Source organism: Loxodonta africana, chromosome 13 (assembly GCF_030014295.1).
Source record: "Loxodonta africana isolate mLoxAfr1 chromosome 13, mLoxAfr1.hap2, whole genome shotgun sequence".
NCBI lineage: Eukaryota > Metazoa > Chordata > Mammalia > Proboscidea > Elephantidae > Loxodonta > Loxodonta africana.
Window position 1 is genome coordinate 41,896,761 of NC_087354.1, and position 18,787 is coordinate 41,915,547.

The following is an 18,787-nucleotide window of genomic DNA, read 5'->3' on the forward strand; positions in this document are numbered from 1 at the left end:
CAAAATCGAGAAACAAGAGAGTCAGAAACGACCAGGCAGCAGGCCCGGGGTTAGGGACCCCAGGCCTATTGTCAGCCCATGGCTGAGTGACATCCCCAGGGTCTCACCAAGCCCTAGGTGCAGGCTTCCTGATCCAATCCCAGGAGCCCACGGAGAACAAGAAGCCTCGCCACATCCTCCATGACTTCACCTTCTTCTGACCCAGAGCTGCTGGTGGTCTGGGGCCACTTCAGTTCATGTGTCCTAACACAGCTAGAAGATGGCCTCAGGGATCACACTGCCCGACTCTTTCCCAAGCCCAATAACTTGCCCCAGCTTGTACATCTCCAGGGACAAAGGGCTCACTACTGACGGAAGCAGCTCCTTCTACAGCTGCAAACTTCTGACATCGAGAAAATCCTCCCACTGAGCTGAAAGCAGCCTCCCTGTGACCTTAACTCTGCCTGGGTCAGAAGAGCTGTCATACAGGTTGAGCCAATTACTTAAAACACATTGGACCTCAGTCACCCTTTGTAAAGCCGGAATAATAATATTTGCCTCATAAGGTAATACAGATTAAATGTGCTAACGTAAGTAAAATACTTAGAACACCACCTGGTACTTACATGTGCCACATAATCATAACTGTTTTTCTTTTTTTAAATCACGGAATAACTTTTATTTATAATGGATGCTATTCTCTCCATACCTGAAATCATTTCACTCTTACAGCAGAGAATCAATTTAAATACCACCACCGAAATGGAATGAAGACAAAACAACTTGCTATTACTTATCAGTTTCTCTGATATGTCATAAATGACATCCAATTAGTCTTGCAACATGGTCCATTTCCAATGAAAATGCTCATTAAACTGCTAAGAATTTCAGTCCTTCACACTGACATTTTATTCTTAAGGTGTGCTAGGCAGTGGCTCTCAATAACGCTTCAAAGGGAAAACAGTCACAACGTTCTGAAGAAAAGGCTGACATCGTGAAACCACTTCATCATACGTGATCCTTCCACAAATGGACAGCATGCCTTCACATCCTTTGGTTTTTTTTAACAATCCCTTTCTAAAGTTCATTAATTGATGGTTCTTCCCATAAGATTCTGCTTTGAACGGCACCTATATGGTTTGTGCCACCATTCTTGACTCTCTCTCACCCACTGATTTATCAGACCTTGTAGTGATGGTAGTCTTATTTTGTCCGTATTTTTGCTGTAAACATTGCAAATACACCCAGGACAACTAACCAGGCCATACAGCCTGCGATATTAACGGTCTAGCAAAAAATACAAATGAAAGTACAATGGCCGTCGCTTTTCTTTCTGTTATCACTATTATAGCAACAAGTGCACCAAAAATTTTAAGCAAAGCCAGAACAAGGAGATTCCAAAATACCCCGCGAGGGGGAAAAAGGGAGGCATAACCATAGGTCTGAATTGGATTCTTTGAACAAAATGTGACTGCAGAGTGTAATCCGCTAGTTCATGTCAATCCCAATAAAGCATATACAAAACCTACTGAATGCGAATACAGACCCACTTCCAAATTAGCAGCATTATGTAGTCTCATAGCTTTCTCTTAGATGTTCCCAATAATGCCATCTGCACATGGTACCGAGGAAACAGGATCACCCGTCAGGTCGAAATTCGGTGCAACTGTGCGGTCAGCCGGGGTAAACCTTATCCGGACAAGGCTCATAGACACTGCAGCAGACTCATCTGCAGTGTTATATTGCTTTCCTTGAATAACAACTCTCAGCATAACCGAAATTAATTTGCAGCACTTGAAGATGACTTGGGTAGGATAATTCAGGTAGCCCAAGGAAGTGTTTCATAACCCCATAACCCCACTCAGAAAAGCCATCATCATGTAGGTTGTTCCTAGTATTCTCCTTTTGTCCTGAATAAGCCGACGTTCTATTAGGCCAAATATGGAGTAAAACCCAAACTGCACTAATGTAAGGTACCAGCCATAGGACCTAAAGCTCTCCACTAAAATATTTCCTGTAAATATCCATAAATTAGGTAAAATACAAAAAGGCCAGCAACACATATGGAAAATTGAGTACGTTTGTTATATCTGCTGAGCTTTATGCCAAGGACCACAACAGCATCTACTGACTTGACGTGTGGTGACGCTGTTTGGGTTTTGGAAGGGATGGCAATAAAAACTACACTTCCTGGAGCTGCTGAACTTCAGATCCATTATCCTTACTTTGCTGCATTCAGTGCTTCCAAAGTTATCTTTGCTGATTTCCTCTGTTTTGTTCAGTTTTTCTTTTGCTTGATGATTCACATCTTTAGTCATGTTGTCAGAAAGGACCAGTCCCTGGAGAAGGACAACGTGCTTGGTAAAGTAGGGCGTCAGCGGGAAAGAGGAAGACACTCAATGAGATGGATCGACACTGGCTGCAACAGTGGGCTCCGACATCACGATTGTGAGGTTGGTGCGGGACAGGGCAGTGTTTCATTCTGTTGCAACAGGGTTGCTATGAGTTAGAACCAACTCAACAGCACCTGGAAGAGTGGCCGCAGCCCAGAGGGCACCTCAGCCACACGGCGGAGTCTCCCCTCCAAGATCCGTGGCCATCATCTCCTCCTCCTGTCTTATTCCTGCGCTTTCCACCACTGGGGCTGCCTCTTTGTTAGGTGCACCAAAAGAAAACAAAAAAAAACCCGTTGCCTTCAAGTTGATTCCAGATCATAGCAACCTTATAGGACAGTGTAGAACTGCCTTGTAGGATTTCCAAGGAGTGGCTGGTGGATTCAAACTGCCAACCTTTAGGTTAGCAGCTGAGCTCTTAACCACTGTGCTCGAATCCAGTAATTATTACTACTACTCTGTGCCAGGCCAGACAGGGGCAATTCCTCAGAAAGTTAAACATCGAATTACCATACGGCCCAGCAATTCCACTCCTAGACATGTGCCCTAAATAAATGAAACCATGTGTTCAAACAAATCCTTGTCCACAAATGTCCACAGCAACACTATTCACAACAGCCAAAAGGTGTAAACAACTCAAATGTTCAACAAATGAAGAGATAAAACGTGGTACACACATGCAATAGAACGTTGTTGTCAGGTGCTGTGGAGTCGATTCCGATCCTGTGCACAACAGAACGAAACACTGCCCGGTCCTGCAACATCCTCACAATTGTTGCTAAGCTTGAGCCCACTGTTGCAGCCACTGTTTCAGCCCATCTTGTTAAGGGTCTTCCTCTTTTTCACTGACCCTCTACCAAGCATGATGTCCTTCTCCAGGGACTGATCCCTCCTAATAACATGTCCAAAGTATATAAGACCCAGTCTTGCCATCCTTGCTTCTAAGGAGCATTCTGGTTGTACTTCTTCTGAGACAGAATTGTTTGTTCTTTTGGCAGTCCATGGTGTATTCAATATTCTTCGCCAACACCACAATTCAAAGGCGTCAATTCTTCTTCGGTCTTCCTTATTCACTGTCCAGCTTTCGCATCCATATAAGGTGATTGAAAACACCATGGCTTGGGCCAGGCGCATCTTAGTCCTCAAGGTGACGTCTTTGCTTTTCAACACTTTAAAGAGATCTGTTGCAGCCAATTTGCCCAATGCAATGCATCTTTTGATTTCTTGACTGCTGCTTCCATGGGTGTTGATTGTGGATCCAAGTAAAATGAAATCCTTGACAACTTCAGTCTTTTCTCCGTTTATCATGATGTTGCTTATTGGTCCAGTTGTGAGAATTTTTGTTTTCTTTATGTTGAGGTGTAATCCATACTGAAGGCTGTGGTCTTTGATCTTCATTAGTAAGTGCTTCAAGTCCTCTTCACTTTCAGCAAGCAAGGCTGTGTCATCAGCATAATGCAGGTTCTTAATGAGTCTTCCTCCAATCCTGATGCCCCGTTCTTCTTCATATAGTCCAGCTTCTCAGATTATGCGCTCAGCACACAGACTGAATAGGTATGGTGAAAGAATACAACCCTGACGCACACCTTTCCTGACTTTAAACCACACAGTATCCCCTTGTGCTATTCAAATGACTGCCTCTTGATCCATGTACAGATTCCTCATGAGCACGATTAAGTGTTCTGGAATTCCCATTCTAACAGAATGCTAGTCAGCCGTAAAAAGGAATGAAGTGCTGATAAATGCGGTGACACGGGTGAATCTTGAAAACGTTATGCAAGATGAAAGCCAGGCAAAGAAGGCCACATATGGTATGATTCCACTTATAGAGAATGTCCAGAATGGGGAGTGATTGTTTAATGGATACAAAGTGTTCACTGGGGTGATAAAATGTTTTAGAATTAGACAGTGGTAGTAGGACATTGTCAATGTACTAAACGCCAAAACTGAGTACTTTAAAATGGTGTCATGGGTTGAATTGTGTCCCCCCAAAATATCTGTCGATTTGGCTAGGCTATGATTCCCAGTATTGTATGATCTTCTACCATTTTGTCATTTGATGTGATTTCCCTATGTGTTGTAAATCTTGTCACTGTGATGTAATGAGATGGATTAGTGGCACTTATATTGATGAGCTCTACATGATTAGATAGTGTCTTAAGCCAATCTCTTTTGAGATATAAAAGAGAGAAGCGAGCAGAGAGACATGGGGACCTCATATCACCAAGAAAGCAGTGCCGGGAGGAGAGTGTTTCCTTTGTACTTGAGGTTCCTGTGCTGAGATGCTCCCAGACCAAGCAAAGACTGATGCATTGTGAGGACCTTCCTCCAAAGCTGAGAGAGACAGAAAGCATTCCCCTGCAGCAGGTGCCCTGAATTTCGACTTCTAGTATACTGGACTGTGAAAGAATAAACTTCTCTTTGTTAGAGCCATCCACTGTGGTATTTCTGTTATAGCAACACTAGATAACCAAGACATATGCTGTGTATGATTCCTCTGCATAAAAAAGTGGAACTAAGTGTCTATAATCATATTTGCTTCTAATTACATAATGAAATCCTGGAAGGATACTTAACAATTAATACAGAGGAATGTGGGGGCAAGAACTGGACAAATGGAGGAAGAGGCGGGAGCGAGACTTTATACTACTTTTGGTCATGTGATAAAATGTTCTTTTTTACTTTTTAAGCTGTGTATATGGGGATGTAGTACCCAAGGCAGACAGCAGCTGATTTCTAGTCCAGCCCCTAGGCTTGCGGTGTGACCTTGGTTAAGTCACACCCTCCTCTGCGGGCCTTAGCTTCATCCTCTGTAAAAGAGCGGAGGAAACCCTGGTGGCATAGTGGTTAAGTGCTACGGGTGCTAGCCAGAGGGTCGCAGTTCGAATCCGCCAGGCACTCCTTGGAAACTCTACGGGGGAGTTTTACTCTGTCCTATAGGGCCCCTATGAGTCGGAATTGACTCGATGGCACTGGGTTTGTTTGTTTTTTTTTTAAAGTGCAGGTTAGACTTCATGCTCCTTCCTAGCTCTAAAGTCTCAGAAGCTAAGACTTGCCTGCTCCACAAAATCTCCCGATTGCCTCAGTACACAGCAATCTCTCTCATTTATGCGTCACGCTGTGGCAAAGCTAGGGAGGCTCGCTACTACCCCACCGCCCACCTGATGACCCACTTTCCATAGAGGACCAGTCAGTCCTGGGCCGAGAACCATGAGAGGCAGGCACACGTAAGCTTAGGTGACCAAAATGCAGAGGAGACCAGATGCCCGGTCCAGGCAGGAACTGAGCAAGCTCATCCTGGTGGAGAGGAGCTGTGCTGGTGAGTGCCAGAGGGCAAGTCAAAAGGATGCCATTTCATTTCCACCCAGGGCAGCACTTTCTCAGTCACAGCATTCCAGAGATGGGAGTGGCTGCCTCAAGAAAAAGTGAACTTCCTGTCCCTGGAAGTGTGTGCATGAAGGTGGACAGCCACAGGTCAGTGGCACTACAGAGGGAATGCCAACATCAGATGGCATAGGGGCACCTTCCAACCCTGACCAACCCTTCCGACTAGATACATGCTGGTCCTGGAGTCCCAGCAGCAGGAGCCAGGATGCTGGCATGGAGTCTGACTCTTGGCCCACTCTTCATTCCTTTCTAAGAACCACGTATCTGGGGGAGAAAAGGGGGAGGTCCACAGATGCTGACCCCAGGAAAAGGCTCACATAACGGGTGGAGCACCATCAGACGACAGGTCATCTGTCATGTCCATCAGGGCCACCTGCCAGTGACCACCTCATTCATGTCCTCCTGTCTACCCCTGGGCCTAGGCCACCCTCCTGAACCTGGCTCATGTCCCATTAAGAGCTACTCTGGCATTTAGGAGCCCAGAGCCAGCCAGCCCTTCCTGGATGTCTTCCTTTACTCCCACCCACTGGAAAGCTCCAGTCCAGCCACCTGCTGTCCTTCTCTCAGGCACTCTCTCTCCTCCATTCCCTGCACACATGGGAACAGCAAGCAGTGGATTTCCTTCCTGACTCAGGAGCTGCCAAACCACTTGACTTGCTGGGCCCTACCACCTCCCCCTCACACCTCAACCCCATCTCACCAGGTCAACGTCAAAAGAGTTCCTCGGAGTCCTGGCGGCCTCTGGGCTGGCTCTCTTGGGTAAAGCTGCATCTGGAGAACACAGAGAAGGTCTCAAGCAGGTCAGGGCAGCCCTGGTGAGAGGGACAGCCTAGCCTGGGACAGTGACACAGAGGATGTCCCTGTTGCTTTGTCTGGAGACCCACTCCCAGGGCATTTAACAGCTCAGGGGCAGGTTCGAGGAGGGGTTGGCAGTTGGGAGGAAAGTTCTCTTGGCTACAGTGGGCATGAACCCAGGGTGAAGGGAGAACGGGTGGCATCAGAGAGAGCTTGCCTTTGGCTCCAAACGCAAGTGCACCTCTCTCCAGCGCTGAGGCACTAGCAAGGCAATGTGTAGAAAATCCTAAAGCCACTGCTGCTCACAGACTTTTCTACATTCAATGAGAGCCCCATGACACTCTTCGGACCGGCAATCTGGTTTTTATTAAGTCTAGCCTCAATCTCTCATGCTGCAGAATATAATGACTTCTCTAACTCTGCCATTGCCAGGTTACAGCTCTAAAGATCAATTGTTTAAACTCTGTGGGATCATTTTTGGTATATGGGGGCAACATCCACTGCCTGGGTAGAGAAGATGCAAGTGTCATGCCCACTCTTTGGGGCCCACATCCCTCAGCTCCAGGAAAAGCCCTCCATCACTGGCGCCTGCCTGGGGGCCTTCTGATTCTGTAACCTCCCTCTCCTCTCTCAGTAAAGGCATCCTCACGCCAGATGCCCTGAGGTCAGATTCCAGCTTAGAGATTTAGTCAGAGTTGTTAAAGCCTCTTCCCCCAGGAGGCCCTCGTGCTTCTCCTCAGAGTCTCTCTGATGTCCCAGCTCATACAGAGCTTCTACGACTCCTAGATTGGGACTGCAGAGCCAAGCATTCTCCAGCTTTGTGATGTGCCCCCAGTTTGTTTCCTAGTTAGACTGGGCACCTCTTGAGGTCTGGAACTGGCCTGCTGTCTCTTCATCCCCTAAGGGCCCAATACCAGCAGGGCCTACAAAGCTTGGCAGCTGGCCCAGATGTCAGGCCATACTGGGGACAAAGGATCTCCTCCACTGTGCACTGTGTGGTTTGGGACAAGCACCTAACCACTCCAGGGAGTGTTCTTAGCCCAGTTCTGCCCTAAAACTCATGCCCCAGTTGTCTTCTCTGTTCCTGGATGTAGGTGCTACAAGAACCTTCTGGAGTGGTTAGTCCCTCTGGGGCCAAAATGATACCAGAATCTGGTTCTAAGCTTTGCAGTTTCTCAACTTTCCATGTCCCTCAATGGTCACAACTAATCCAGAGAGTGTTTTGTGTAAATTACCACCTCTGGGTGCCTGCAACCCCATGCCAGGGCCTCCTCTCTCCTTTATCCTGCGTCTTGGAACCTATCACCTGACTAAACCCAACAGAATAAAAACCCTGTTTTCTGTGAAGTGGAAACAACCTTTTTCTGTCCTGTCTCCCCCAGGGCAGCAACTATGAGAAGCAAGCCCTTTTAAATGGCAAACAGGCCACCCATGGGAGTGGCTCGGAGTGCTTACCTGTCCCCTCGGTGGTGCAAGATATGAGATCCTGCAGGCGCACCTTGAACTCGTTGAAGCCGTCAGTGGGCACGGGGGCTTGCAGGCTCTGGGGTTCCTCCTGGCGCAGGCGGTGGAGCGCCTCACGTAGAAAGCCGTGCATGTCCAGCACCTCCTGCTCTGAGGCATAGCGCTTCATTCTCTCCACGAGCGCACCACCCATGCGAATGCGTTGCAGCACGCCATCCAGGTGGCCCAGGCGGCTAGTCATCTCCTCAGAGTCACTCCGGTACCGCGCTTTCAGGCTCTCAAGCAGCTCCTCCTCCCGCGCCTTCACGTGCGCTACCACCTGGAGCACGCGCGCTCGAATCAGCTCCTCGGTGTCTGCGCGTGCGCGGTCCAGCTGGCAGAGGGCCGAGCGAATCTGCGCATGCGCCGCACCGAAGGCGCTCTCCTGCTCCTGTAGCGCATGCGTCATAGCAGCCAGCTCCTCCTGCCGCTGCTGGATCTCAGCATGGATGTCGCACTTGAGCTCGGTATGGCCTGTGTCCAGGAGTGCGCACGAGCAGCAGAGCGGCTTGCAGCAGCCCCGGCAGTAGATGCTGCGGACGTACAAGAGTAGCCTGGTTTAGGGTTCTGCGCTCTCTCGCCCCACTTTACGTTTCTATTATTAAATTCCTCTTCAAAAATTACCAAACTTTCAATCATGGTATGTTTCTAGGTTTGTGTTTTTCCCAATTCAATGTCTGCGGTTATGGTGATAGTATCCAAACTACTGATAAAACATTAAAATATTAAAGAAGTTACTGAAGTAGCAATAGCTAGCCTCCATTCTTGAAACAACATAAAGATATACAAAGAGAAAGTCAATTTCTTTCCCCACCTTAGGAATTTCTCTTCCCCACCTCCAGGTAATCACGTGAACATCCTGGGGGACATCCTTCCACATCTTTCTCCACTCAAACCACCTTACACAAATAGCCAGACAATGCTGCTGCTTTCAGGATTCTAAGGACTTGATACCTATCATGACACTTAAGCCACACAAGAACCTTTCAGTCCATTGTCTTGGGGGAAAACTCAGTCAATTGGCATAACATAGTTCATAATGTTTTACATCCTACTTCGGAAGAAGCGTCTGAGGTCTTAAAAGCTTGCCAGCGGCCATCTAAGATACAACTATTGGTCTCCTCCCGTCTCAAGCAAGAGAGCGTGAAGGAACCCAAAGACGTGAAGAAGAAACTAGTCCACAGGACTAACAGTGCACAGGAACCATGGCCTCTTCTAGCCTGAGACCAGAACTAGATGGTGCCTGGCTACCACCACCAACCATTCTGACCAGGGATACAACAGAAGGTCCTGGATAGTATGGGAAAAAAATGTAGAACAAAACACAAAATTCATTAAAAAAAAAAAAAAGACCAGATTACTAGACTGATAGAAATTAGAGGAAGCCCTGAGACTCTCTCCCTAAGATATTGTTTTAACTTGGAACTGAAGTCATTCCCGGAGGTCTCCTTTCAGCCAAATAAGAGATTGGATTATAAACAGTATCACCAGTAAGGAATGTGTTCCTTTAAATAATCAACTACATGAGACCAAACAGTTAACATTTAGCCGAAAGCAAAGAGGGGCAGGGAAGCTAGATCAATGGAAACAGAACAAACAGGATGGAAATAATAAGAAATGCTGACACATTGTGAAAACTGTAGCCAATGTCACAGAACAAAATGTACAAAAATTGTTAAACGGGAACCTAATTTGCTGTGTAAACTTTTACCTAAAACACAATAAAATACTAAAAAAAAAAAAAAAGAACCTGTTAGGTAAGAATTACTGTTACCCTCATTTCTCAGATGAAGAAACCGAGTCACACAGGGGTTAAAAAATTGGCCCAATTCTTTAAAAGAATTGGGGGGGGACTAATGTATATTCTTAAAAATGAGATCATGCTATAGCATTACTTTGTAACTTCCTCCTCTAACTTCCATCACAGACATTCCTCCAAGTCTACAGGTATATACCACACCAATCGCCAGAGAGTCAGTTCTGACTCATGGCGACCACATGTATGTCAGAGTAGAATTGTCTCCACAGGGTTTCAATGGATGATTTTTCAGAAGTAGATCACCAGGTCTTTCTTCCTAGTCTTAGTCTGGAAGCTCCATTGAAACCTATTCAGCATAATAGCAATGCACAAACTTCCATTGTTAAGGGGGTGGTGGCTGCACATGAGGTGCACTGGCGGGGAATTGAACCTGGGTCTCCCACATGGAAGGAGAGAATTTTACCACTGAACCACTGCCCCCTCTTAACAAAGACTACAATCACTATAACTGACTGCAATATTAATGCTCACCAGTAACACTTAATTAGAATTGCTAAGCAATAATGAAGGAGTCCGCTGGTGACGCAAACAGTTAAGTGCTTGATTACTAGCTGAAAGGGTGACAGTTCAAACACACCCAGAGGCACCACAGAAGGCAGACATGACAAACTGCTCCCAAAAAGTCACAACCTTGAAAACCCTATAAAGCAGTTCTACTCTGCACATGTGGGATTGCCGTGAGTTGGAATCAACTTGATGGCAACTAACAACAACAACAAAAATATGGAGTCTAGAAATAAAGGGAAGAGTTGTCATCTTTCCACTTCGGACACACAGAAGAAGGGCTGGGTCTGATGTTGGGCACCCTTGCTAAGAAAGAGCGTTCCAAGCCTGGCAGGGACACACCTCCAGCGCCCTGGTGGTGGGAGAGCAAGACCTTCTGGGACACCCACCAGCATCTGCCAAGGTCTTATTTCCAAGCACCCTCTGCCCCAGGAGGGGTCTCCCTAGAGAAGCTGGCTACCGATCTCCCCCAGGATGGAAATGGACAACTGGCAGCAGACCTCTCTGAGTTGGTCAGCCCAAATCAGTCCCCCTGAGCCCAACCCCCCTCCCCCCAGCAATCTGATAAGACACAGGTACAGACCCTGAATTGGGGTGAACATCAAGGGGCCGCCACCCAGGGCCAGGACTAACCTCAGGCCTTAGCTTAATGATTCCTTCACCCTCATTCAAGGGACATTCATTGAGCACCTACTGTGTGCTTGACGCTTTGGGGGAGGCAGGAGCAAGGTGGGCACCTGCCCTCAAGGAGCTCTGTGATAAGAACCCAGATTTAACACAGACATAAAGAAGAATATCTCTGGGAATGTGTGTGCAGAATGACAGGGATTTGCTCTGAGAATACCCAAAGAAATCAACTGAAACACAATAGAATTAATAAACTACTCAGCCAAATAACAGAATTACGCCAGAGTTAAATGACAAGAAAATAGCTTAATTCTATCTCAACAAAGCAAATGAAGATAAATATGGGGAAAAGTCCACGTTCACAACAGCAATTTCAATAATGCTAAAAATACCTAGACATAATCTTAACAAGAAATATGCAAGACTTAATGAAGAAAATAACAGAAATCCACTTAGGGTTAGAGAAGGTCTAAAGAACAGAAAAGTTTCAGCTGGAGAGGCTAAGTACTATCAGAATGTTAATTCTCCTGAAGTTCATATAAACACTTAAAGCAATTTTAATAATATTGTAAACGGGATTTTGAAACTTGACCAAACGATTCTAAAACAGATCAAATAGCTAAGAAATTTTTGAAAAATCAGTGTAATGAAGGGGAATTTGCTTTACCAGATATAACACATTATAGAGCTACCATTATATTAAAAGAGTGTGGTACTAGCCTACGAGTCAAGACAAAGATCAGCAGAACAGCCCATATAGTCCTAACACAGGCCCTGGCATCTATATGAACATAATATTTTATATAGTAAAGAAAGCACCCCAAACTAACAGAAATTAAACGGGTTTTCAACAATTAGTAGCAGGGAAACTGGCTACTGGGGGGAAAAAAACCAGGTTAGAGTCTTGCTTCATACTCCACACAAAGATACATTTCCAATAGCTCACAAAGTTAAATGTAAAAAAACACCATCATGAAGGAGAAACTAAAGTTGACTATTTGCTCTCATGATGGTAATCGCTGAAGTTATGAAAGAAATCATATAATTTCTTCCTGAAAATCCAAAACTATAGTTTTTGGGAAAGACATTAACCAACCAGTTACCACTGAGTCGATCCTAACTCAGAGTGACACCATGTGTGTCGAGGTAGAATTGTGCTCCACAGGGTTTTCAATGGCTGATTTTCTCCACAAGAAGATCATCCGGTCTTTCTTCTGAGGCACCTCTGGGTGGACTCAAACCGCCAGCTTTTAGGTTAGCACCCAAGTGCTTAATCACTTTCACTACCCAGGGGGTCCTTTGGAAAGACATTTCCAGCTTATTATTATATAAGAAAAGCACATTACAGAGCACTAAGGGTTGTTCATTTTGTTTTAGATGATTATAAAGACAGCAAGAAGGAAAGGAAGAGCACTAAGTGTTGTTCAATTTGTTTTAGATGATTATAAAGACAGCAAGAAGGAAAGGAAAAAGTCTGTATTGATACTGGCTACCTCTTTCTCTCCCCTCCCCACTTTTCACATTTTTAGATTTTCCAAAATTTTCTATCATCACTTCTAAGCAAAAGAGTTTGGACTTTAAATAGGAGGCAAGAGGGCACCCTCAAGGAACATTCCACTTAGGAATTACAACAAAGCTCTTTCTCTTCTTCCCTGTGATCTATTATTTCACTTATCTCTTATGACTATGCAGTGAATTGGCTATGTTGTTAATATGTTAATAGAAGCCTCAATATGTTTCTTGGGTTCTCAGGCTTTCTATCCTAAAGTTGCCACTGTCTAAACTACCATGCCAGAGACCAAAAGACAGGGCAAAGGGTATGGGCTCTGGAGGCATCAACAGACCCGGCCACTTCCTAGTTATGAGACCTTGGGCAAATTACTTTCTATGAATCTTAATTTCCCCATCTGTAAAATGGGAATAAACACCAGTGGTTCAGAGGTGGAATTCTCACCTTCAGTGCTAGAGACCCAAGTTTAACTCTTGGCCAATGCACCTCAAACACAGCTACCACCCATCTGTCCGTGGAAGGTTTCAGGCTTCTATGATGCTGAACAGGTTTCAGTGGCACTTCCAGACCAAGACAGCTAGGAAGACTACGACAGTCTAGGAAGAAAGTCTTTGTGATCTCCTGAAAAATCAGCCAGTGAAAACCCTATGGATCACAGTGATCCAATCCTGTTGTACATGCAGTTGTAATGAGCCAGGGGTCGACTTGATGGCAACTAACAACAACAACAAATGCCTCCCTCATAGACTGCTGCAAGGACAAAGATGGGATGGTTGTAGGTAAAGTGCCCAGCATAGCGCCAGGCATACATTGGACATTCTGGGGTCATGAAAGAAGAGAAGACATTAACACCTATGTACATGTGGCAAGGGTTAGTCCTGCTGTTAGCAGGCAAACCTCTCAACTTCGGACAGTAAAGAAACATCACAACTGAGTGTGGTCTCAGGATTGTTCCCTTCACGGTATGGACAGGCCACCCCAGTCCAGCCAGACCTCCTGCTGGGCCAGAGCAGCATTTCACTTCTGCTGTTCTGGGAAACAGGTGGCTCAGATCAGAGGTGCAGAAAGCAAAAATGCTATGAAACAGCCAACTTCATCCTAAATGGAGAGAGTCTGAAAGCATTCCCCTTGAGATCAAGAACCAGACAACGATGCCCTTTATCACCACTCTTATTCAACATTGTACTGCAGGTCCTAGCCAGAGTAATTAGGCCAGGTAAAGAAATAAAGGGCATCCAGATTGGTAAGGAAGAAGTATCTCTATTTGCAGATGATATGATCTTACATGCAGAAAACCCTAAAGAATCCTCAAGAAAACTACTGAAACTAATAGAAGAGTTTAGCAGAATATCAGGATACAAGATAAACATGCAAAAATCATTTGGATTCCTTTACACCAACAAGAAGAAAATCAAAGAGGAAATCACCAAATCAATACCATTTACAGTAGCCCCCAAGAAGATAAAATACTTACAAATAAATCTTACCAGAGATGTAAAAGACTTATACAAAGAATTCTACAAGACGCTACTGCAAGAAACCAAAAGAGGCCTACATAAGTGGTAAAACATACCTTGCTCATGGATAGGAAGACTTAACATTGTAAAAATGTCTGTTCTACCAAAAGCAATCTATAAATACAATGCAATTCCAATCCAAATTCCAACGACATTTTTTAATGAGTTGGAGAGACAAATCACCAACTTCATGTGAAAGGGAAAGAGACCCTGGATAAGTAAAGCATTACTGAAAAAGACGAACAAAGTGAGAGGCCTCACTATACCTGATTTTAGAACCTATTATACCGCCACAGTAGTCAAAACAGCCTGGTACTGGTACAACAACAGATACATAGACCAATGGAACAGAATTGAGAATCCCGACATAAATCCATCTATATATGAGCAGCTGATATTTGACAAAGGCCCAAAGTCAGTTAAATGTGGAAAAGATGGTCTGTTTAACAAATGGTTCTGGCATAACTGGATATCCATCTGCAAAAAAATGAAACAAGACCCATACCTGACACCATGTGCAATAACTGACTCAAACTGGATCAAAGACCTAAATATAAAACCTAAAACGATAAAGATCATGGAAGAAAAAATAGGGACAACACTAGGAGCCCTAATACATGGCATAAACGGTATACAAAATATTACCAAAAATGCAGAAGAGAAACTAGATAACTGGGAGCTCCTAAAAATCAAACACCTATGCTCATCCAAAGACTTCACCAAAAGAGTAAAAAGATTACCCACAGACTGGGAAAAAGTTTTTAGCTATGACATTTCCGATCAGCATCTGATCTCTAAAATCTACATGATACTGCAGAAACTCAACTACAAAAAGGCAAATAACCCAATTAAAAAATGGGCAAAGGATGTGAACAGGCGCTTCACGAAAGAAGACATTCAGGTAGCTAAGAGATACATGAGGAAATGTTCACGATCATTAGCCATTAGAGAAATGCAGATAAAAACTACAATGAGATTGCATCTCACTCCAACAAGGCTGGCATTAATTCAAAAAACAAAATAATAAATGTTGGAGACGATGCAGAGAGATTGGAACACTTATACGCTGCTGGTGTGAGTGTAAAATGGTATAACCACTTTGGAAATCAATTTGGCGCTTCCTTAAGAAGCTAAAAATAGAACTACCATACAGTCCAGCAATGCCACTCCTTGGAATACATCCTAGAGAAACAAGAGCCTTTACACAAACAGATATATGCACACCCATGTTCACTGAAGCATTATTTACAATAGCAAAAAGATGGAAGCAACCAAGGTGCCCATCAACGGATGAATGGATAAATAAATTATGGTATATTCACACAATGGAATACCATGCATCAACAAAGAACAATGATGAATCCGAGAAACATTTCATAACATGGAGGAATCTGAAGGCATTATGCTGAGTGAAACAGTTGCAAAAGGACAAATATTGTATGAAACCACTATTATAAGAATTCAAGAAATAGTTTAAACAGAAAAGAAAATATTCTTTGATGGTTATGAGAGTGCAGAGGGAGGGAGGGAGGGAGAGGCATATTCACTAATTAGATAAGAACTATTTTAGGTGAAGGGAAAGACAACACACAATACAGGAGAGGTCAGCACAACTGGACTAAACCAAAAGTAAAGAAGTTTCCTGAATAAACTGAATGCTTCGAAGGCCAGCATAGCAGGGGCGGGGGTTTGGGGATCATGGTTTCAGGGGACATCTAAGTCAATTGGCATAATAAAATCTATCAAGAAAACATTCTGCATCCCACTTTGTAGAGTGGCATCTGCGGTCTTCAATGCTAGTAAGTGGGCCATCTAAGATGCATCAATTGGTCTCAACCCACCTGGAGCAAAGGAGAATGAAGAACCTCAAAGATGCTAGGTAATTATGAGCCCAAGAGACAGAAAGGGCCACATAAATCAGAGGCTACATCACCCTGAGACCAGAAGAACTAGATGCCCTGACAGGGAACACAACAGAGAACCCCTGAGGGACCAGAAGAGCAGTGGGATGAAGACCCCAAATTCTCATAAAAAGACCAGACTTAATGGTCTGACTGAGACTAGAAGGACCCCGGAGGTCATGTCCCCAGACCTTCTGTTAGCCCAAGACAGGAACCATTCTGAAAGCCAACTCTTCAGACAGGTTTGGAATGGAGCATGGGATAGATAATGATACTGGTGAAGAGTGAGCTGCTTGGATCAAGTAGACACATGAGACTATGTGGGCAGCTACTGTCTGGAGGAGAGAGGGCAGAGGGGGTCAGAAGCTGGCCGAATGGACATGAAAATAGAGTGGAGGGAAGGAGTGTGCTGTCTTATTTGGGGGAGAGCAACTAGGAGTATATAGCAAGGTGTATATAAATTTTTGTATGAGAGACTGACTGGATTTGTAAACTTTCACTTAAAGCACAAAAAAATTTTTTTAAATGCTATGAAAATAGGGCCAGTGGAGGAGAGCTGGAGCAGGGCCCCAGGGCAGGACCTAGCTTGTCTGAGTGGCAACAGAAAAACTCTCCCCCACAACACATACCTCTACGCAGCAAGTTGGAGCTTTCACTTTGGAGAGGTAGTAAAGGAGCAGCCTCTTTTGGAAAAGCAAATAACTACCGGGCAGTTAAGGGTTCAATAGTCCTTTACATTACAGTATAAATGCATTTAATCAGACTGGTTCCTGCCATCTCCTGGGTGATACAATTGAGGAAACAAGATTTCTGAAGGCAGGAGAGGAGATGGGTAATTCCAGAGCCTGGGATACTTGAAGAGTGAATGCATTATTCCTATTTACCTCCCCTCCTCCAATTTGTCATTAGTTGAGAAGGTGTCATCGAAGAGCAAGCGACCAGAAGTGAAAGAAGAGGCAAGGGAAGAGGTGAGAGGAGGAAGTGTTGTTTGTTTCACACTATGGTCTCATGCTGGCCCCACACTCAAGCAAGAGGAAGAGAAAATTTGTGCTTTTCCTTCCCCTCATCTTTCCTGCACAGGTCCCTGCTCCCAAGACAGACGGCTGTCGTATCCATGGTGGACAATGTTCTGTTGGGTCATATCACTATTCAGCAGGTAGCAGGTGTGTTGCTGTGTAGGTTCTCTGATCCTCTTGCCCTCTTTATGGTGGTAAACAGCCCACCATTCACATGCCACTCAAGCCAAATGCCAAGGGGTCATTCTAAATTCCTCCTCCTTCTTTACCCCTTCAACAATCATTCATCATTAAGCCTCGTTGATTCTACCTTCATTTACTCTACAAAATTACTGAGTCCTACCATGTGCAGGCATGGAGCTAGGATGTAATGACGATTAAGGCAGAATCCTGGCTCCTGGATCTGTCATATCTGTTCTCACCGCTACTGTCTTTGTTTTCTCCCCAATTACCGTTTATCTGTCATTTGGCACAATCCCTAATAGATCTCTCTGCTCCTGGTCTCTCCAACTCCTATAAACCCTCCCCAGCGCCACCAATGTGGCATTTCTAAAATGTAATGATTGTAAGTGCAATCAGAAGAGTGTCAGGTACAAGAAGTCTTCTAAGCATCATGTAAGTTACATGATGTTAATAAAGAGATTCAATTTTTGGAACAAGGTTAGATCGTTCGGGGAAATTCATTAAGTTTTATGATAATGCATTACCATTATACAGTATTGAATACTGGTAAACATGAATATAATTTGGATTTACATACCAGTAAATGTTGCAAGGCAATAAGACAAAGTGTGTCATGTAGATAAGCACAGTAATTATCAAGCTACTTTATTTAAATCTGATCTAATTTAAGTAAATGAAATGGCAATAAATAAATAAAGAATGGGAACACCTAGAATAATCAATGAATTAAAGCCATGAATAAGCAAAACCATATTCGATGATTTAAAAAAAAAAAAACCCAAACCCGTTGCCATCAAGTCAATTTCGACCCATAAAGACCCTACAGGATGGAGTAGAACTGCCACATAGAGATTCCAAGGAGCAGCTGGTGGATTCAAACCCAACTTTCTGGTCAGCAGCCATGGCTCTTAACCACTATGCCACCAGGGTTTCCAAAAGGTAACAATATATTAGTTAAACAGTATATGGTGTAAACAGGTAGCTCTTCTATGTAGTAATGATAATCTTGAAATACCTTGCTGACTCTAATAGCTTTGGCAGAATATATTTAAACTGTAAAATACGCCAAAGCAGGAATTTGTTACAAAATACAATGACTGAAGTTTATCACTAAATGTTGATAGAATCTAGTGATATAGAAAGCCCTATGTGATATAAACAATTCTGATATCTTCAATCACTTTTATAAAAATGTGTTACATTTTTTATACAGATACTAAAAAAATTACTTTTATGTAGCTTTGAATGCATAGTGTGCTTCTGATCTTGGTTACTCTTTCTATAATCACAAAAGAATTAATTCCTCCCAAACTGTACTAATGCTGTTAAATTACTAATCTGCAAAAGACCAAAATTAATAAATTAAAAAGTGTGATACTGGTGATAGTACAGCAAGAAGAGGAAAATGAGGAGAAAGACAAAGAAAAAGGAAAAGGTGGGATAATGTACGAAAATTTCATTAAAATAAAAAACACTTTTAGATTGAAGGATCATACCAGGTTTCAGAATACTTTGATACAAAATGCTCAACACCAAGACAGTGGGTTAAATTAATAAACTTCGAGAATTAAAAAAAATATCTTTGGGCATCAAGGCAGGAAAAGCAAATCAGTTTGGCCTTAGACCTCTCCTCATGAACACTCAGTGTTAGAA

At 43.9% G+C, this 18,787-nt stretch overlaps 1 protein-coding gene and 1 pseudogene across 7 annotated transcripts in view; both read right to left on the minus strand.

Annotated features, from left to right (window-relative positions):
* PML (PML nuclear body scaffold) overlaps positions 1–18,787 on the minus strand; it is a 56,068-nt gene that overhangs the window by 17,311 nt on the left and 19,970 nt on the right. For all 7 annotated transcript variants that reach the window (XM_023552898.2, XM_003413932.4, XM_023552900.2 and 4 more), the window contains 2 exons: positions 8,010–8,590; positions 6,460–6,530 (listed from right to left, as the gene is read on the minus strand). In XM_023552898.2, coding sequence (XP_023408666.2) covers positions 6,460–6,530; positions 8,010–8,590 — 652 coding nt within the window. The remainder of the gene's footprint in view (positions 1–6,459; positions 6,531–8,009; positions 8,591–18,787) is intronic.
* LOC111751617 (adenosine 3'-phospho 5'-phosphosulfate transporter 2-like) lies at positions 4–6,453 on the minus strand (annotated as a pseudogene).